At 36.1% G+C, this 23079-nt stretch overlaps 1 protein-coding gene across 1 annotated transcript in view; it reads right to left on the bottom strand.

The window, feature by feature from the left end:
• Positions 1-23079, bottom strand: part of NECAB1 (N-terminal EF-hand calcium binding protein 1) — a 173954-nt gene that overhangs the window by 35870 nt on the left and 115005 nt on the right. Inside the window, 1 exon segment of the mRNA NM_001133547.1 lies at positions 4710-4846. Coding sequence (NP_001127019.1) covers positions 4710-4846 — 137 coding nt within the window.

Here is a 23079-nt window from a genome sequence, read left to right as displayed (position 1 = left end):
GACACAGACATTTTGCCCAACCTGGCATGTCTACCTCATTACTGCAAGATGAATGATACTGTGTGATTCTCCCCTGGGGCTGATAGATGGAATAGATGACTTCCCTAAATTTGCTATATTCCAAGGAGTCTTTGTATCCCTAGGTTTCACAAATATTAAATCCCAAAGTAATTTTGATGCTGAAGGGAAAGCAAATTATCACAAGCCTGGAGATTTTAATGATACCTACAGGTTGCAACTCTTTTTTTTTTTTTTTTGAGACGGAGTCTCGCTCCTCTTTCGCCCAGGCAGGAGTGCAGTGGCGCTATCTCGGCTCACTGCAAGCTCCGCCTCCCGGGTTCACGCCATTCTCCTGCCTCAGCCTCCCGAGTAGCTGGAACTACAGGCACCTGCCACCGTGCCCGGCTAATTTTGTTTGTATTTTTAGTAGAGACGGGGTTTCACCGTGTTAGCCAGGATGGTCTCGATCTCCTGACCTCGTGATCCGTCCGCCTCGGCCTCCCAAAGTGCTGGGATTACAGGCGTGAGCCACCGCGCCCGGCCAACTCTTTTTTTTTTTTTTTTTTGAGATGGAGTTTCACTCTTGTTGCCCAGGGTGGAGTGTAGTGGTGCAATCTCTGCTTACTGCAACCTCCGCCTCCTGGGTTCAAGTGATTCTTCTGCCTCAGCCTCCAGAGTAGCTGGGATTACAGGTACCTGCCACCACCACGCCCGGCTAATTTTTTTGTATTTTGAGTAGAGACAGGGTTCCATCATGTTGGCCAGGCTGGTCTCGAACTCCTGACCTCAGGTGATCCACCTGCCTTGGCCTCCCAAAGTGCAGGAATTACAGGTGTGAGCCACCATGCCTGACCTGCAGGTTGCCACTCTTGACTGTGAAGGGCATCACAAAATCTTCCTTTACAACATAAAAAAACTGATGAATTGGCTGGGCCTGGTGGCTCAAGCCTGTAATCCCACACTTTGGAGGCTGAGGCGGGTAGATCACCTGAGGTCAGGAGTTCGAGTCCAGCCTGGCCAATATGGTGAAACCCCGTCTCTACTAAAAATACAAAAATTAGCTGGGCGTGGTGGCAGATGACTGTAGTCCCAGTTACTCGGGAGGCTAAGACAGGAGAATTGCTTGAACCCGGGAAGCGGAACTTGCAGTGAACTGAGATTGCATCACTGCACTCCAGTCTGGGTGACACAGTGAGACTTTGTCTCAAAACAAACAAACAAACAAAAAACTGGTGAATTTTTGTTTGCATCTGTCTAGCTTTTAAGATCTTTCTGAACCCTAGAGGACTGTTAGATTGGTCTCCTCAGTGTTCTGGGTCCTCACCAACTGCTCCTCTGTAGCGCTCTTTTCACCTAGAATTCCTTTCATTCATTCACTTTCATATGTTTATCATGCAGTTGTAGTAAGTAGAGGGGACTTATGCAAAGTCTCTGCCATCTAAAAACTCAATGTCTAATGGGGGAGATAAACAAGGAAGGGGCCGAGATAAGTAGATATAAATAGAGGGCACTATGGGAATACATGGTAATGAAGTGGGAAGTACAAATGAGCAGTGAAGGCTTCCCAGAGAAAGTACTGTCCAATCAGTGACCAGACAGACGAGGAGAAGTGAGCTAGATGAGAGATGGGTAACCTGAAATGGGTGAGACGGATCCCTCTAAAGAGAATCTCATTCTGCCATTCAAATTCATCCTAAAGTTCCAGTTCAAGTCTTGTCTTCCCATCAGGCTTTTTCACTGGTCTCTTGATTAACACCAGAGGAAAGGTATAGTTTTTCTCTATCTTTTCCTCACTGATGAAGGTCCCAGGGCTCTCCTCACTTTTGGTGGCCAGCTGATAGGAAGATATAGCCTTGGGAGAGGAGACACAGTCCCTTTAGGTTTGGGCATAATTCACGTGCTTCAGTCTGGTTCATCAGATATTATGGGCATAAATCCATAGTGGTACCTTATTTTCTGTTTGCTTGTTTATGCATTTCTTTATAAACCTCTTAGGGGGAGTATCACAGATTTGGGGTGGGATTTGGTCATTCCTGGGTGTCTTAGTCAAATGCCATACAACAGCACCCCTTAAACTGCAGTCAGACGTGTAACATTTCCCATTATTTGAAGCTGTTTTTGAGTGAGAAATCCAGAAGTAAAAGGTTCATTAATCCTCTAGTGCCTTCTACTTTCCTTAAAGTCTATATTGTCATGCTCCTTCTCATTAAGCACAGCTGCTAGGCAGCTGCTGGCAGCAGTCACAAGAGTTCAAGTCTAGCCTGTGGCCTAACACAAAAAACAGTTGTTCATTAAACATTCACGGCATGGTGGTAAATGCAGAGCACAAGTTTTCAGGGGACGACTGTAGAAAAAAACAAAAGTGCAGGTGAAGAAGGGGAGTAGAGCACTTTTTCAAGCCTCTTCTTAGGTGGCAGATGACTGATTCTAAAAAGGGAGTTCCCATTTTATTTCCAGAAAGTCCAAACAAAAGAAACAACACAGGAGGCTTCATTTTTCTCATTAGGAACATGAAATCAATTTCACTGTGCTTCAAGACATTCAGTTATCCTCTGCTCAAAGCTGAGGGGGTGGGTTTTGCTTTTCTAAAGTGAATTGTTATACTTTGCCATTTGGTATGGAATCACCCAATGCAGTGAAAACAGGAAGTTTATGATGTAGAAAATGCTTCACAGATCCGCTGAAGAGTACTTCCCTGTGATAATCAGCTGCATGGGTTCATTAGATTCTGGAATTACAGGCTTTTTTGTTAGAATTTGGTGGTGCTCACTCATTTTGACATTGTAAACACATGGTTGAAAATTCCACTATTTTGGAGATGTCCTAATAATTATGTATCAGTTAATTTGTTCAGGAAAATTAGTCCTACAGGGTAGTCTATTATCAGCCTGTTCAGAAAACTTACTGTTTCCTTCTCTCTAATTTAAGATGTAAAAGTTAGATAAAGCACATCTATAAGTTTAAAGTAACACATCTGCCAAAATATGCCCCAGGAGCAAGAGTTTTGCAAGCTTCTCTAGCTTGCAAGGTATAAGCAATGACAACTCAGAAAAATATCAACTGTTGGCTGGGATTACCTTGATGTCTGCCCTACACGTTTTTAGTATAGGTTTCTCTTAAGCATTAGTGCCTTTATTGATATAGCTATTGCAATATGACTACTTATTTTCTCAGTGATACCTATCGGTGGCATTGAATTTTGAAATAATTTCCATCATTCACTTTTCTCAATTTCCTGAAATAATTAGGCTTACTGAATTATCAGGCCTCCCAAGTATATCCAGGTTCATGTAGTCTGTAAGGGTCTTTCCCATCATTTCCACATTTTCAAAATTACACCAAATTAACAAGAAGGGGCTGAGATAAGTAGATATAAATAGAGGGCACTATAGGAATACATGGTAGTGAAGTGGGAGGTATGAATGAGCAGTGAAGGCTTCCCAGAGAAATTACTGTCCAATCAGTGACCAGACAACCAAAGAGAAGTGAGCCAGATGAGAGGTGGGTAACAGAAGGTGGGTGAGACGGATCCCTCTAGAGAGGCTCTCATTCTGCCATTCAAATTCATCCTATAGGTCCAGTTCAAGTCTTGTCTTCCCATCAGGCTTTTTGACTGATCTCTTGATTTTGCAAGACAAGCTCAAATAGAGAAACTCCATGAAATTGACTTTCTCATCCTTCCATCCCTCTATCCATATTTAATCTTTTAATATTCTGAAAACAATTGGCAATGTATTTCCTCTTCTCTATGGTATTTATTATCACTTTGTTCCTTGCAGTATAGTTTTTGTGTTCATGTCTTATTTATATGATAGACTTAGGCTTCCTTAAGGATTGACATTATGTTAAATGTATCTTTATATTATTCATAATACTTTAAAGTCTTCTCCATCTACTAAATTTTCAATTAAAATTTGTTGACTCAGCTGGGCTCAGTGGCTCACACCTGTAATCCCAGCACTTTGGGAGGCCAAGATGGGCGGATCACCTGAGGTTAGGAGTTCAAGACCAGCCTGATCAACATAGTGAAATCCCGTCTCTACTAAAAAATACAATAAATTAGCTGGACGTGGTGGTGTGTGCCTGTAATCCCACCTATTTGGGAGGCTGAGGCACAAGAATTGCTTGAACCTGGGAGGCAGAGTTTGCAGGGAGCCAAGATCGTGCCACTGCACTCAAGCCTGGGTGACAAAGTGAGACTCCATCTCAAAAAAGAAAGAAATATATATATATACACACACGTACCCATATATATGTATATATGTATATATATGTGTGTATATATGTATATATATACGTGTATATATATATATATATATATACCCATTTTACCATGTACCCATCAATCCCAGATTGATCCTAGAGAGAGAGGGTGGAGAGAAGGGAAAAGATATATATACACACACATATATGTATGTATATATACACACACACATATGTATGTATATATACACACACACATATGTGTATATATACACATACATATATATATATATAGTTGACTAAATGACTGACAGTAAAAGAAAAAGTAGAATGGTCTTTTTAGAGGCAAATAATAAGGCAAGCAACCAGTGGAGGTCACTGTCATTTTTTTAAAATATATCAATTCTCTTTTTTAGTTTTCGCTAGTATAAGTACAATGCCTCTCAATTGTTTTTTCATAAACATAGAGTCACTAAATAGACATCAGATGAAAACATGTAAATTGCCTTTCTTGACGGGTTTGCTCCTCAGTAGTTTCCATGGCACATTCCAGGGAATTCTGGAGAGACTGCAGCTGATTCAGAGTTTCCTTCAATAAAAATCGAGTTACGAATTGTTCCAAATTGGAGGCTTCTTGGTAGTCCTAAGGGTGACAAAACAAATGCAATTAGAAGTATGGTAGAAAAAAAAATCCAGGATTTTTTTTTTTTCTTTTACCATGTACCCATCAATCCCAGATTGATCCTAGAGAGAGAGGATGGAGAGAAGGGAAAAGATCTGTTGAGCCCTGGAGGCTACAGCATTGCTCTCATCCACCCACCAGGAGATGAATAAAAAAGCTGCAGAAATGACTGGAATATCTTGCCTCCCAATGTACCTGCCTCAAGATTGAAAAAAAAGGACAAAACCAGCAGAGTTGCAAAATAGACATCTGTAGAAAAGAAAAAATAAATATCCGGGGGGAAAAAAAGATCAGAATGTGACTAACTCAGGGTTTGTTCTATGTCTCATTTGAATGTTGACCATGCCATCATATATTTTCCCTATTACCAACAAAGTGCAGCCATGTTTCAGCAATTGGCTTAATTCACTCCTGATGTATTTATTATGCTTGATCCGTATTATGCTGAAGACAAAGAAAATTATGTGTAGTTATTTAAAATTCAGAAAATGTTAGGCTTGGAATATTTAAACAGTTTACTAAATCTGCTTATGTCTCTCCCTCAGTAACTTTACCTGAGGCTCATTACAATTAACTTCTAGGACAACACCTGAGCCACAAAAGCAGCATTCACTGAAACAGCCCCAGGGTCACTGCGGAGGTCACTGCAGACTGCATAAGTGTACTTGCCAAGCCTACTCAAGGTAGATGGGTGAGCTGTGGATGGTACCACCTGCTGTGCTTGTCTTCCTAAAGTCTCAGGGAGAACCAACAACGAAAACCAGGTTGGTGTGGAATAAGATAGTGACAGGGCCACTCTTTCAGGTCATGGGACCAGCCAGTGAAATCTGATTTTCTAGAGTCTTGAGTGGAAATGGTATATTCAAATTCAGCCAAGGAAAAGATTTATTTGTCTCTGTCCCTAAACAAAATTTTTTTTATGGCTGAAAAGACAAAACACAAAACGACTGAGGGTGATAACACAATACTACGAATCCTGATATGCTGGAGAAGCTTAGGGCATAGTTATAAACCCAAACAAATAAGATTTAGGTATCTAACCTTCCTGGTTCTCAGTTTTCCTACTTATAAATCACTAAGTAACTCTGGCATACATTCCAACTCAAAAATATTCTGTGCTTCTATCAACTTTAATTTAGGAAGAATTGGACTATGGCCTCCTGATATAATTTACTTTGGAAGTTTTTCTAATAGAAGAATAATGTAATAGCATAGAAAATCTCATTTCTTTCTCAATTTGAAATAGTAAAAAGTTTTAATCATCAGACTCTTTTTAAGCTCATTCATTACAGGTGAACAACACAGGAAATTTTCTTATCTACTGAGCTGGTTAATATTGAGTGTAAACTTGAATAGATTGAAGGATGCAAAGTATTGTCCTTGGGTGTGTCTGTGAGGGTGTTGCCAAAGGAGATTAACATTTGAGTCAGTGGACTAGGAGGGGCAGACCCACCCTCAATCTGGGTGGGTACCAACTACTACAGCTGCCAGCATGGCTAGAATAAAGCAGGCAGGAGAAGATGGAAGAGCAGACTTGCTGAGTCTTCTGGCCTTCATCTTTCTTCTGTGCTGGATGCTTCCTGTCCTCAAATATCAGACTCCAAGTTCTTCAGCTTTTGGACTCTTGGACTTACATCAGTAGTTTCCCAGGGGCTGTCAGGCCTTTGGCTACAGACTGAAGGCTGGACTGTTGGCTTCCCTACTTCCGAGGTTTTGGGACTCAGACTGATCCACCACTGGCTTCCTTGCTCCTCAACTTGCAGACGGCCTATATGGGACTTTACTGTGTGATCGTGTGGTGTGAATCAACTATCCTTAATAAACTGCCTTCATATAAACATCTATCCTATTAGTTCTGTCCCTCTAGAGAACCCTGACCAATACATCTACCATATATAATAGTCCTATTTAAAAATTAAAAATTGCAATGTCTTTAAACCCCATTTAAGAAACTAACCATAAACTAAACATAACCATTACATGCTTATAATAATCTTAAGAGTTTTGGGTGAGTTAAATCAAGCTAAAAATATTCCAAATATTTAATTTGATCTCATAGCTTGCTATTTATTGGTTAAAAAAAACTTCAAAATATTCTCTCTGAATGAGTTTTTAAAATTGAGGAAGGCTTTTCTTTGAGGTTGAAAGAAAATGTGATGGTAGAAAAAAAGGTGTGTTTGAGTCTTTTCCCACAGTTATTTCCATATCACCAATGGATATTTTAAAAAATAAAATTTATTAAAATGAAGATAAAATATAATTGCAAAGTCAGGGATTATGCCAACTATTTTTGCATCTCAGTATATACTATGACTAATATAAAGCAAATGATAAAAAGTTTTATACTTATTTGTAGACTGCATTGAAAAATGAAGAAAGAAAACATTTACTGAGCAATAAAGCATAGCATTGTCCTTACTCTTTTCTCATTTAAATGTTAAATATTTGTCATGTCAGAATTACAGAAAAGAGATTAAAAAAGTATAGTTAGCCATTTTAAACATTCCAGTCATTGCAATTAGGTTTCAGCTTCTTTGACAGAAAGGTCATGTCTTTTATTTCTGTATCCCTTATGGTGGAGTAGAGGTTCGTTCATACCTGATGGTTTGCAGATACACTCCTAACTCTAAGAATTTATTGCATTTGCTATTGTGATCTTACATACAAATATTTTGATGATGTTAAAGTTAGATAATTAAGAAAAGTTAAAGTCAGACAACTGGCCAGTCATCATTGCTCCACCATAGTAAATCAGAAAGTTATGATTAGGCTAACCCTCTTATCTCACTCTGATGAGAGTTTGATAACCTTACTAGTGACTCTCTAGGTAACATTGAAAAGTGGCAGAACCCAGTTGGTTGATACATTTCTTTGATATAAATGTTGATGCCTTGACATTGAGAGGGGTGGTGGGTGGGTTTAAGGTTTGGAGGATTAAGTTTTTTGAGTCAATTGTGAAGGTTTGCTGTTTTATACTACCCCTCATTGATAAGGAGAAAAAAAAACTTGTTTTCTAATATTCCTACTTATGCTTCCAGACTCAGCTTGTAACACTGTCTCTGTACAGATGTTCCTCTCCTTGAACCACCACTTCTCTTCACAGGATTAGGAATACATCTTTCCACTTCTATGTATTTCTGTGACATTTCTTCCCTACCTAGGATATAGAATTTTTCATTGTGATATTGTAATCTGTTGTTCATTTGTCTATCTTCCCTATTTTAGGCTAGCTCTTTAAGCACAGGGTTTATGTCTTATTCGTCTCTGCCTCCAGAGTACTCAGAACAAAATTGCCTCATAGCAGCTGCCCCATAAATGCTTAAGAAATGTGTGAGAAACCGGGTCCCACATGGAGAGACAGGCACCAGAGGGAGTGTCCAAGCTCTGGGAAGTGCTCTTGCCACTAGCTAATCACCACCTGCCTCCCCCTGCATCCAGCCCTTGCTGGTTGTAGACGTTGCCACCCGGCTTGCTCAGTCATGTGGGCTCTGCAATAAAGAAAAATACAGCTTTGTTCTAACAGACTGTCCTCATTTTATTATTTGGACCATTTGTTAGTCTCCTTCCCTTCCCTTATTCTGGATCTGAAGGTTTGAGACTGCAGACCCAGGTGGCACAGATCCAATCTTCCTTCCCTTTTCTCAGATATGCAGCAGATGTTCCTTTGGAAGGCAGTGGCAAAAGAAGCAGATGGAAAATTAAATAGATAACAAGCTGGAAAATGTCAAAGCCCGGCCCTTTTAATTCTCAGCAAATGTGTTGGTAGCGAAGGTACAAAAAGAGATTTTTTGCATTCCTAATTCCCCAAAAGACTGGTATGTTGGCATAAGGCATGTGTTCCTTTAAGCAAAACCTGTATTTGAGAGACTGGCAGAAAGAACTCCTACAGACAAAATAAAGTAGTTTAAAAATGTACAGATTATACTCATTATTCAGATTTTGCTTCTTTTTTTTTTCAAACACAGTTTAATCCTCCGTGTCTATCAGAAAGGATATGGGAAAGTAAAAGCTAACAGTATACTTCTCAGATCCTAATAATGTTCATTCATGTCATTGATAATTATTAGTTACACAAATCATTAAGTGGAAATTGTGAACAAAGTAGTATTAATACCTCCATTTTTGTCTGCGGAAAGCCAAAATGTAAACATTTCAATCTACACATTTCCTTTGGTGGAGGTGGAACAGAGCTAGAATTCATTTGAGTAAAAATCCTAGCATTGGAAGCATAGTGCTTTGAATCAGGTTTCTTAGAAAACTGTCTGTGCATCTTAATTTTCACATCACTTCTCAGTAAGCAAGCTCTGCCCATCAGGTTGATGGAATCATCTGAGTTAATTAGGAAAATCAGAGCATCAGTCTTCCCTGTTTGAAAATCAATCAAGTCAGTGACATCTAGGGTTAGTGTATTCTTGTTTATGAGGTCAGATAACAATCACATTTAGCAAGGGGCACTGCTTCTGACTGTCTTTTGGACTAACTCCCTGCAGCTCTCACCATTCTTGTGTAAGACATCTGTGGCAGCTTCTATAACAGAAAAAAAAAATAACTTTACAAAGATAAGGTTGTCTTTTGCTCTTTTCTACTCTATGCACAATTATTACTTTTTAAAATATGAAGTGGGTTACACACATTATCTATGTCCCACTTCTTTTAAATATTCTCAGGCTTTTATTTTAAATGGCACTTTTTTTTTCCCCCAAACTGGGAGACCACTATATCAAATTTAAGCCTTATAAAAATACAAAAATAAAGAACTGGCTCTTACTTGTCCTAATAATGGACAGAGGTTAATTCCAGCTAGTCTTTGCAAACCTTAGAAGGCAAAACAAGATATCAAAATAATTTCAGACTACAGATTCCCAAGGATTAAGGAAATGATAGATTCTCAGATTAGTGAAAGAGGAGACAAAATTATAATTTTGGATTAAATATTATTAAACAATTAATAAATTGAAATAAATTCTGAGCCCTATCTTAACCAGATATTCTGTGGTTTGAAATAAGTTGATACTTTAAAGATGAATTATATTAAGACCTTTACATTGACAAACTCCACTTTAAAGGGCTCATCTTAAAGTCATCAAGAACTTATTTTGTGTAGGATTCTTTCCTCTGGCTCCTCCTATTGCTCTGTCTCATATCAGGAGACCCTAACAAGAACATAAGACTACTTGGATGTCTTTGCCTAAAGGACAATCCCATTCTGCTGGGAAGTAATCCTCTTCAGACATTGGGAATTTTAGAAAAATGCACATGGGTATGAGGATGGGGACATCTAGAGAGTCAGCCCAAATCTGAGATTAACTACTAGATGAGGACCCAGGTCACATTCATAGGTGTCTAATAACATAATGTGGTGGTTAAGAAGCTGGCTCTGAAGACAGTCACACTTAAGTTCTGTGTTTGTGCCACTTGACAGCAATGTGAACTTTGGAAAGTATTCAACCTTTCTAAATCCTTATTTTGTTAACTGTGGATAAGAATAGTTATCACAAGTTTGTTGCGAGTATTAAAATTAAATACAGCATATGGCACACACAGTAGGGTGTCTAGCTCATAATTTTTGATAAATGCTCATTATTGCTATTAACCCATTGGAGAAAGGATATTATAAAGTGTAACGGACAGATCATTGGCTCAAACTTCACAAGACCTGGGTTTGTTTGCCGTGATAATAGTTCACCTCAGAATTATTGCTAGGACAAATATGTAGCTAGTGTTTGACACATAGCAGGCTCTCCACAAATATTAATTTTCCTGAGTTATTTTTGACACATATTTTCTACTGCATATCTGCTACCTTGCTTATTCAAAAATGTACACCTTTATATACATACTTGTTACCAGATTGAAGCTGTGACCCATGGAATTTGGTGTTTGAGGAGTGTCAAGTTTAATATGTAGAGTTCAAGTGCAAAATTTATCAAAAATTTTTCCATTCTTGACTTGATTCTCCTCAAGTATAGTAAATTAGTAAATTAGATATAGTAAATTACATACAATTTATAATAGATACAATCAGATACAATTTATAAACAGTACTTCTTGCATTCCCCTCTATCTCCTCTGAATTCTATGAGCCATAGCCTCCTATAGAACATCTTGTTTTCTAGAATCTTTCCAAAATTCTTTCCTAGTCTTTGATTTTACTCCTCTTTCTTCCTTTCTCTCCTATATCTTCATATGTATATTGGCTAAGATTTCTTCCTTTCTCCTCAAATTTGTATGAGTCTGGTTTTACTCATCTAGGCCCAGTTCTTGTTCTGTATCACAGTTGTGTAGAAACCAGAAAATAGTAACAGGAGGATTTGGGGAAGATGGCCACGTTGGTGGCATAGTTTATAAAACCCTTGGAGTCTTCACATAAAAACAGAGCAAACAACTAGAAAACAGCAACAACAAAAAGCTCCAATAGACAATGAATGCCACAAAACTAGATGACAAGGTGTCATCATCAACCTACAATTGCAGGTGGGTAAGGACAAAATCACTGACAGCCACAAGAGGTGCATTGCATGGTGTTGCTGGATGTGTAGGCAGAAACAAAGGAACACAACGGGTTGTGAGACAAACCTGAGAGCAAGAGAACTCCAAAGTAGCCAACAAATGTTCACTAGAATAACAATGGCTAATTTGAGAATAGCAACTGAAACTGGCAGTCATTTTATCCAAAAGTGGTTGAGTACAAAAATGAGAGAGCACAAAAATCTTAGTAAGGCCTAAAGGGATTGGAACTGTGTAGCCCCTGTGAACTCTTAAAATCAGTCACTCCAAAGGCTATGTCAGGAGGGATCTACACTGAGGAATTAGCTAGGAGTGGACTCAAAATTGAGAGAGATGGTCACAGAGACAAGAAATAAAAAGGGAGATTCAGATAAAAAGTTGGGGAGAGAAACAGAGCCAGAAAGCGTTGGAAGAAAAGCTGCCTTATTTTTTCAGTACTATAAGACAAACCACTTAAGAGGAAGCCCTGTGAAGTTAGAAAAACAATTTTGAACACAACTTCCTTTGAAAAAATTCAGGAAAACTGAATTCTTAAAAGCAGCAAAAAATTATTAAGGTCAAATCCTATACAAGGTTATAATAAGAAAAAGAAAAATAAGAAGCACAATAACATCCCTGCAGACAATGAAAGCATACCAGAAAGACAAGACGACAAAACAGACCGAAGTGCAACCAAGTATTTAAAAATAAGCTAGAAGATATTAAGAAAAAAATTTCAAGAAATGAACAAAAACATAAATCAGAGTTAGATTAACTCAGAAATGAAGTGATAGGATTCAGAAAAGAATTAGTAATCGAAGAAAAGTATTATTTCCGAAATTAAGTCAAAATTAGAAGGAACATAAAAACAAATAAACATTATATGTAATACCTTAATAAGAGAAAATGAAAGGAAAGAAAGCTTTTAAAATAAAATAACAAAGAAAACAAACAAAAGGGATTTGAGAGGAAGTGACAAATGTTGAATATACAAAGAATATACAATATACTCATAATAGAATTTCTAAGGAAGTATAGAAACTAACAAAGGAAAATAACACTAGAAACTCTTATTCAAGAATGTTTTCCTAAAATAAAATGAGTTGATATTAAATACTGAAAGTATGCCATATGTATGAGAATATCAACTCAGAACAAACACATCAAGACATATTTTAGTAAAATTGCTGGACTTTAAAAGACAAAGCAAGAATTCTTCATGCATGGAGACATATAGAGCAAATGCCTTATGGGGTGAAAAACAAAACAAAATAAAATCTAGATTATCACAAGGTTTTCCAAAACCAACACTTTTATTCCAGAAAAAAATGTAGTAACATATTTTAAGATATTTAAAATAGAGCCAAGAATTTTGTATCAGGAAAAGTTGTCTTTTAAGTATAAAAGGTCCCTGAAAATTGTGAACATGCTAAAACTCAGGTAATATTGTTCTTATGAGCCCTTCTTCAGGAATCTTAGAAAATGAGCTGCAGACAACCAAAACAACCAGGGAGACTTCAACATAAATACTGGTGATCTAGACCAGATCCAGGCAACATTTTTTTTTTTTTTTTGTAGAGGCCTAGAGAGTAAATATTTTAGATTTTGTGAACAAGAGATCACATGAAAGCAGCCATAGATAATACTGAATTAGTTGGACTATGTTCATAGACCATATAAAATGTATGACTGGCAGAATTTGGCCAATGGCTGGCGTTTGCTGATCACTGTTTCAGTCACTGAGTATCAAAGGCTGCCAACCTAAAAAATAAAAACAACTAAAAGATGTGATCCTTGACAGGAGAACACACTATCCACTATAGTTTTGTCAAATTAGCCTCTGGATTTAGCTGACAATTTCTAGCAAAAATAGAGTTCAGAAGAACTCTATTTGTGCTTACTTGTACCATCATCGGCAATCAGTAAAGCCTAAACCATGAGCATAAGCACCTCTCTGGGCTCTGTAATGGATAAACTGTAAAAATATATAAATAAAAGGGATTGCAAGATAGCCTATAAATTAAAAGAAATGCAATAGAGAGAAAATGAGTACAATTTAACTACAGTTTCTGGGGATGAAAATCTGTGTAATAAAACCATAATAAAACACAAGGAAGTGACTACTAGAAAGATCCATTGGTAGTTATTTTCAGGGGAAGGAGGAATCATAATTGGGACGGAGCATGTGGAAAGACTTCTGGGGTAACTGGTAGGTCAGGTTTCTAAAATCTTGGTGATAGATTCAAGAGTGTTTGCCTTATGATCATGAAGTTCTACGTTTGATTCGTGTGGCTTTCCTTTTTGCTTTGTTTTACAATAAAAAGGTTAAGGTATGTGTAGGAACCAGTCTAGTAGAAATATACTATCTTCATATGTTTGAGGAGCTGTGGAGTAGACAGATAGGGGCTGTAAAATACAGGACTCTTTGGCAGGCAGTAGGACGAGAAAATCTGTAAACACTTCCAAACTAGTAATTTTTGTCACCTCTTATATGCCATCTTCTCAACTGCTAGTGTGCATTTTTCTGGAGTGTAACGTAGAACCAAATGTTACGTTTTTAAGTATGAAGAGCATAAAACTATGTTCGTACATAAATTGGATTGAATTTATGTTTGTTGATATTGATGATAAAATATCACCAAAATTTCTTCCCCATAAATACACTACTTTCCACCTTATTGCTCACACACTTTTCTTTGAATATCATTTTTAAGCTTGTGGAATAGACATGAGACAAAGTTGACATAAATGATATTCAAAGGATACCACTCATTTGTAATGTTACTATTCCTAAACAGTATATGTGTCAGATGGATAGTTCTATTTTAACCACAGTCCTATAATATGTTGAGTTAATAGGCCTAAGTTACTAAATTTGTCAGACACAAATACATTTTTCAAAATATCATATATGATCTCTCTGCTTTCAAAGGCGAATTATCCTTGCTTTTGATCTAAACAAATTTTGTGACAGAAGAATAATTGAACATTAAAATATTATGAGCATTTCTAAACATCATAATGTATGGAAAATAGTAGCTTATAAATATGTGAAAACTGACACATTTCTGAATTTAATTTTCCCTTGTGACTTACTATGAGAGAATACCAAAATATTCTGGTAATTTTTTATTCAGGAAAAAAAAACCTTTGGGAATAGATAACTTGCTCAGAATAACAAACAGGTAAGACTTTTTTTTCCAGTGGGACTTAAAAACCAAAATACTATACTTCATCAAATATAAAGTGCCATTAATTATAAGATGCACCACTATTTTGGTATTTTACATACCACAAGGAAATAACAATATCACCAGTTAACTTTTATGCACCATCAATTGATAGATATATCCCAATTTCATAGCTGTCAGAAAAAGGAAACATATGTATCCTAGAATTAGTGAAATATATTGTATTTTTTATTACATTTCAATATGGCCCGTGACTGAAAGCAAGGGGTGTGGATGATCTGTCTGTACCTGTAACTTTATTGTGTTCTATATCCCACATTTAGAAGTCAGGATTGAAAGACAGCACTGACCATTTCTCACACATGTTCAAGAAAATGACTGGGTAACATAAGAGACTGGCTATAGCCTGAAATCATAGCCTGGGCTTGCCTTTCTTAGCATTGAGTTTGTGTCAAGGTCTCTTGGCATTTTAGGGGTATCTAGACAGGCTCAGAAGCTAACTGGAATCTTAATGGTCATCCGGAAGAATAAGCCAAGAGTTCATAGTATTAGCTAGCTAAAACAATGCAGTCTACTAATTCTCTCTCTCTCTCTCTCACACACACACACACACACACACACACACACAAAATTGGGTGGATTATAAGAAGTAAAGACCCTCAAATTTTCATTATTAAAAATATATATGATATGGGAAATTAGCCAGGCATGGTGGCATGCGCCTGTGGTCCCAGCTACTCAGGAGGCTGAGATGGGATGATCGCTTGAGTCCAGGAGGTCGAGGCTGCAGTGAGCCATGTTTGCACCACTGCACTCCAGCCAGAGCAATAAAGTGAGAAGATATATATATATATATATATATCTCATATGTAAGGAAAAGGTGGATTATTCAAATCTACCTGCATACTCCTTTCTAAAAAAGGTTTCTAGATAACTATACAGACTACTTAAAATTAGTTCTGAATATCTTATTGATAAATTGGAAGGTAATATTTACATTAAGAAAATTCCTGAAAGTTCCAATTTTGGCATTAGGATTAGTTAAATATCCTAAAATACTCCTTCTATAGAATGCACTATAAAAGGTAAAGTGTGGCAAATATTATTTGAATGTACAGCAAAGCTTCTAAGAACATAAGAGAAAACCAAGAGTGTCAACAATGAACAGGAGACAGAGAAAGAGACTGACAGTAATCTTGCATTGAAGGCCTTGCTCTACGGCGGCATTTTCTCTAACTAGAGACTCTTAAGTTCCAGATTTTAACAACTTTTGGAAGAACAGAGAATGAGTCAAGGTAGGGGGTTGAAGCTGGAACACTCAAAGAACCACATTTTTACTAAAAGAGAGCTGGAAAAAAAACTATGTGTGAACAAAGGAAGATGACAAATAAGTTTTCTCAATCTTAACTCTGGGTGCAAAACTCTCTCCTGAAAACCTAAAATCAAGATTCAGTCCACTCAACAGTCTGAAGTTCGAACTCCTATACCTGCATATTCAGGGAAGCCCAAAACTGAGAGATTAACTCACCTCAGTTCTGTATTGGTAGTATCTTGAGGCAGCTGGCATAAACAAAAACATATTCTCCGTAAAGAAATACATCAAATCCCCAATGATTTAATCATCCAAGTATAAACTAATAGTGGAAAAATGCCAATCTATCCGCACATATCCATATCACACAAAGAAAAAAAGTATCATAAAAAAGAGTCAGTGGTAATATGCTTCAAATGTTCAAAGACATAAACAGGGTTATGGAAAACAGGAGAAAGGAGTGAGACACTGTTGCAAGAAACCGGGCAGGTTTCAAAAGAGGCAGTAAGAACTTCCAAAAAATAAACATCCAATGGATATGTGGAAATAGATTAGATACAGATGAAGAATAATTAGGAATTAGAATATTAATCTGAAGTAATTATCCAAACTGAAGCAGAGAGATGAACAATATGAAATAGAAGTGACAGAGAAGAGAATGAGAGTATTTAACTTATATATAAGGAGTTCTAAGAGGTGAACAAAGATAACAGTAAAGAGACAATTGCTGATAATTTTGCTGTATTAAACAAAGGTATGACTCTTCAGAGTCAGAAATCACAGCAGATGCCCAGCAGCACAGATGAAATTAGCACCCAGATGCAATATAGTAAAACCTTAGAAAATAATAGAACAATTAATCTGCAATTTTTTTTCTTTCTCTCCTTTCTTGAAATCCAGAGCTAAAACAATATGTATGAATCCTTGTTCCAACTGCTGATGAACCTGTGGCTATTAACTGTGCAGCCTTGCTCTTCTGTCTTCCACCAGACACTTAAACTCTAGGGTACAAGTGCTAAATTATCTGCATGGACCTCTTGAACCACTGCACTAACTTGGCTTAAGATAAGTCACAATTGCCCAACACTGCACATTACAACCCTCTGCAAACAAGAGTTTCAGTAATTCTTCATAGGCTATATTGGACTTTCCCTGGCTTCTTTTTGAAATTCCTGTTCCTGTATTTTGCCAAATCATTTGCTATTATGTATTCTAATTTTTCCTTATTGATTTATAGCATTTGTTTAAATGTTTTTAACACCAGCCCTTGGTAGTTAAGTTTTGCAAATTCTCTTGGTTTGTTTGTATTTTCAATTTGTAAGTGCTGTCTTTTGATATACAACTTAATAAAGTGAAAGTTATGCCATACTATGTTCTAAAGGTATAGTTTGTATTTTGCATCTTGTTTAAGAAATCCTTCTTCAGTCATTAAACTATTTTCTTCTATACTAAAACTCTTAAATTTTTGTACATGTAAGTCTTAAACTGGGATTGATTTTTGTGTATGGATTCAGAATTTAACTCTTTTGTTTTCATATAGATAAGTCATTTTTCTAGCACCATTTATTGAACAGTCCAGTATTTTTTTGGCACTGATATGTCACGTCAGCTCTATCACAAGTAAGATTTCTATACATTTTTGCCAGATCCATCATAAATTAGGTTTCTATACATGTTCTAACTATTGTTGGTTTATAGATATACAATTTTTGTATTATTTGTCTTCTCTGCTAATTTTCTCATTAATTCTTTTGGAAATTTGATTAGAAGTATATTGGACCTTCCCACTCAATCTTCTAGGTCTCTTAACTTCTTTTCTATTTTCTAGATCTTTGTCTCTCTAAGTTACATTCTCTGTGGTATCTTCAGTTGTGTCCTCTAGTTCACTAATTCTCTTTTCTACTCTATTTAATCTACTGTAAAACTAGTTTCCTGATGTTTTCATTTCAATTATTGTATTTTTAAAATGTTTAGCAAATCTTTTTGTGCTTTCTCAAATTTGTTTTGTCTTTTTTATATCTTGCTCATTTCTCCTATTTTTAATCCCACATATATTTATATAAATACATTAACATACTTATTATTTAGCTGATGATTTCAATATATAAAGTCTTCTAATACTGTCTGAAGTATGTTTTGAGATTTTTTTTTTTTTTTTTTTTGCTTTCAGTACATATTCCTTGCAGGATTAATCTGTGGAAATTATACCAGATCTAGATTAAGAGAGAATTTGATTTTGCTTTTGTCCACTATCTGGGGGCACCATCATCTTGGAATAATTTTAAATTAAATTCTTGGCTTGAGGCTTTCCCCTCCACCCAGGAAGTTTGGATTTGGCCTGCACATTTACATGAGGGCTGACTTGTAGTTATAAATTCTCAGGGCAGACTTCTTTCCCCCTTTGTTTATTTGGTGCCCTGGATCACTAGGGGTGACTTTCCTTTCGAGGAAGAGTAAAGGCTTTTGGGTTCCAAGTTTTTGCAGAAGATTGTTATCAGAATCCTTACCTTGTGGGGTGCTGGTGGCTACGCTTTCTCTTACCCCAGTGCTGAAAGTCTTTAAAACTGAAATGTAAGGTCAATGAGTTAAAGCCGCTTCCCTGCGCTGCTTATTTCTTTGTGTTCCCTCTTTCACTTAGATTTTGGCCTCTGTGAAGTCTTTGCTTTCTTGCCAGGGCTTGGATACATTTCAGAAATGTAAAAATATATTCTATCCATTATTTTTAGTTTGTTTCAGCAACAGAATTGTTGAAAGAATCTCTTCCCCCAAACTGCTATAAACAGAAGTTGCTAAGTATTTTCTATGGATTCATTTATTTGAACCTCCCAAACTTGTCATAAGAGATAAAGTAATCTGCCTAAAGTCAGATAGCTAACAGGTAAGTTTTGACTTTTTTGTTCATGAGTAAGTAATCATTGATCCACAGAAAAAATTAACAAATAAAAAGCAACTGGTTTTAGTAACTACCTTAAAACTCTACTGACTTTTATTATAACAAACCTACAATTACAGACTAAAGTGGTTGAAAAGATATGTGACATGTTTTGTTCTGCAGATAAAGCTATATGAAAATTTTAAATTAAAAATATAAATAACTTTCACATTTGAAGTAGCAATGTTATAAATTAGAAAATACAGATTGGCAACATAAAATATTTTTTAAAAATTGTTCTAAAATGGGATTGCAGTGGTCATTGTATAACTCTATAAATTTAATAAAAATATTTAATTGTATGCTTACACTTGGTTAATTTTATGGTATATAAATTATAACTCAATAAAGCTATTGAAATACCTATAATATATTGTTTTTTCAAAACCAATTACATGTACATTTTAAATCAGTTATTTGCACATAAAAATACATGCATCTTTCCATGTCAATTGTATTCATATATTATATAGTTTTTAATAGCCAAATAGTATATTTTATATTTATAATTTATTCATCAATCTCATATTGTTGAATATAAACTAAAGATAGTTGTCTAATTTTTCTTAGTATAAACATTTATATGGTGAATATTCCTTGTATACATACTAAATTATTTCCGAGTTAATGTTCTAGAAGTGAAATTACTAGGTAGAATAATACCTAAATTGAAAATGTGAGATATATTTTCTCACATTTGCCCTCCTACAGGTAGAAGGTCACTAAGTTTGCCCTCCTACTGGTAGTACTAATTTAAAGTCCCATTATCATGTTTAAGAGTCTTCATTTTCCTGTGTTTTTGAACAATTGGCATTATTATTTTAAACATTTTTAATTGACAGAAGTATATTTTATTGTCAATTTAATTTATATTTATTTAACTATTGATAAACTTGAACATTTATAGAATATAAACTGTAAAATGTGTGTACAGGTACATTATATGTATAATTTATGTGTGTGTTATACACACATGAAGAGAGACAGAGAGCCCCTTTGCATTAGTAAGTACAACATAATTCAATTGACTCCTTTTCTACATATGTAACTTAACAGTAATATTTGTTTGTTCGTTTGTTTTTTTAGAGTCTCACTCTGTCACCCAGGCTGGAGTGCAGTGGCAGTGGATCTTGGCTCACTGCAACTTCTGCCTCCTGGGTTCAAGCGATTCTCCTACCTCAGCCACCCGAATAGTTGGGACTACGGGCATGTGCCATTGTGCTCGGCTAATTTTTGTATTTTTACTAGAGGCAGGGTTTCACCCTTTTGTCCAGGCTGGTCTCAAACTCCTGACCTCAAGTGATCCACCCTCCTTGGCCTCCCAAAGTGCTGGGATTACAGGTGTGAACCACCACACCCAGCCAGTAGTGATGTTTCATAATAGAACAATCTGAGAAGTTTCAAAAAACAGGCTTTTCTTATTTTTAAGAGAAAGAATAAAATATGCGGATTAGTACCTATATTATTTATAGAATATTCCTTTGTAAATATAACTGTGCAAAGTACATTAAAGAAGGAAATAAAACATCCTTTTGCAGTATAGATTAAAATGCTTCAACAAATACTTATGTAACATTAACACACAAAAAAAAACCATAAAGAGAGCCCAAACGAGGTTTTAGCCAAACACTAAATATAGATAGGGTTTGCTAATGAAGAAACATTCTCATTCCTCCATTAAATGTATATAACTACAAGGCTCAAGTTAGTGTGAGAGAGTGATACTATTCAATTAATGACAAGAACAGAGTATACATAGTCTGTATGTATACAAAATTCAGGGTCAAATGGTTGTACTATACAAATTTCACAGGCAATCAGCAAATCCACCAAAGACATAGAGCTAGAAGGAACCACTGAATACAAATTCCTCATTTTCAAAAGGAAGCCCAGATAAATTAAGGAGGCTTGCTGAAGACCACATAGCTCTCCTCGGCTAGACTAGAATACAGGTGTCCTTTTCCTGCAGCCTCTTATCAAAAGATGTTTAAAGCACAAAACACGAAAAGCTTTTTGATTGTTCCCAGGTCTGTGTTAAACATACCTGGAGAGAAACAGCGGGTTCTAGTCTCATGAGGCTACAAGGGGCAAAGGCTCTTGATTATAAAACTGTGCCTTTGAGGGCACCACTGGAAGGAAAGCTTTTCAGAGCTGAAAACCAGCAATTAAAAAAGGAAAGGAAACATCATCTAAATTGCAGCTGAATTTCTATTTAAGCTGAGAGTAGCAAAAAGGCAGCATAATTTATAAACACCAATTTTTTTTTTTTAACAGAGAGACTTAAATCATATCAGCCTCAGAAGGTTTTTCTCAAAAAGGTTTAACTGCCTTCAGGAAAAGATTTATCAAAGCCTATGCTGGAATGAATATCTCCAGGCTGCCAGTTATTTAATTAATAATTTTATATTCGTCTTTTATATTTGAGATAGGTTTTCTGTGTTTTATATTGGAGCACTAAGAAATATTAATGTTGAAACGTAAATTTTTAGATTCTAATTTATAACTTCACTCTGCCTCAGTCTATTTTTTACCACTGAAATAAAAATAAAAATGTTCAAGTATTTCGACTGATTAAAGTACCTTTATCTTACTGAAAAGTCATCAAGAAACTGGTGGAGCAGAACAAATTCAGTTATTATACAAACAACAAAAAGAAATTTCAAGTAGGCACTTTGAGCCCCAGGCTTGGGGTCATATAAAAAATGACAAAGAGTATAAGAGCGTGATGAAACCCTGACAGGGATCTTGATTATTTCTTACAAAAGCATTCATTTTAATCAGGGGCTTAGATTTTGCTCCTTTGCCATGGCAACAGATAAAGAATCCTGCACCTGGAAGGTTACAGTGATAGTCTTAATTATGCTCCCAAGAGGCATTGTGTTAACAGTTTAGTGATTGGAAGGGAAAGAACTAATTCTACCCAATTCTGAATAATATTTTTCTTACCCTTATAGAGGATAAGATTCTACGCTGGGTTATGGGCTTTGCCGTTAACTCATACTATGATTTTAGGCAAGTCTATTAACCCCTTTGTGTTTGTTTTCTCAAATATATGAAATGAGAACATGGGGCTCAGTTTCCATCCTGGAATTGGCTAAGTCTGTGTTCACTGGTTCATCTAGAGTTGAAGGAGAAGAAAAGAACCATTTTTCCTCTTTGTTCCATTGGTGAAGCAATTCTGTCACGCCTACTCTACCCTTCTGTTGTTACTTTCTGGCCTCAAAAGTGATCAATGTGGGAAGATTCAGAGTATACAGAATTATGCTTGTTCTGTTGTGTGTAGCTTGACATTTCACGTGACCCTTGAATCATCCCATATTGGTATATAAAGACTAAGGTCAGCTGCTCTACTCCTGAGCAACTGTCTATTTTACTAATGAAATGAAAATAATTCTAATAAGGAAAATGCAGCAACACTAAGTTTACTCATAGAGAAAGGCAGGGGAAAGGTTCATGCCTTTACAGCACCGTGTTAAACACTAAGGTACTCTTCAAGGCTCCCCATTGAGTGCTCATTGTTGGTTTAGTAATGCTTATTATTTTCACTAGTGTATCAGACTGTAGGGAGGAAGGAATGTTTCCTTCCTTCTTACATACTGTGCAGTTAAGGTCCCAGAATATTCTGAAAATATTATTTTCAGAACTATTATGTTTCAATATTTTCAATAGTTTCAAACTATTATGTTTAGCTTCATGCTGGTATAAGAAACAAGCACCCACCTGAATTATGAGTTTCTTATGATAAAGGAAGCATTGTAAACCTTTCTGAATCGAAGCAAGGTATAATAAACACATACAAAAATCAAATGTACTGTACAATATCACATACATGAGGGACAAGATTTGAGCATCAACATATTTTAAACTATGGCAGAGCTAAACCTAGGCAATTGATTTTTGGTGCATCACTATTTCTTTCTGCACATCTCTCTGTTCCAGAGTTTCTAAACTTGCTCCAGCTCAAATAAATTTTGGGTCCCATCTCTTTCCTTTTAGTGAGCTTTTAACTACCCTCTGCAAAGTTATTCAGTAACTAGGACTTTAGATCTTTCTATTCCCAGGGATATTTACTTTTAAAAACTTGTAAAGACTAGACTCTTAAAGACTGAAAAACCTTTGAGAGTAAGAAAAGTGGATCTTTAAAGCTGAATTTTCACAGATTCTTGAATTTTTGCCCATGCTCCTCAAATCACATCCTGGTATACACTATGGCAGTCACCAAGGTACCACAGAGAGAAACTGTTTTAAGTATGCTTAAAACATAAGCATACTT

This window comes from Pongo abelii, chromosome 7 (assembly GCF_028885655.2).
Source record: "Pongo abelii isolate AG06213 chromosome 7, NHGRI_mPonAbe1-v2.0_pri, whole genome shotgun sequence".
NCBI lineage: Eukaryota > Metazoa > Chordata > Mammalia > Primates > Hominidae > Pongo > Pongo abelii.
Note: the sequence above shows the minus strand (reverse complement) of the source record. Positions and strands in the feature narration are given on the sequence as shown.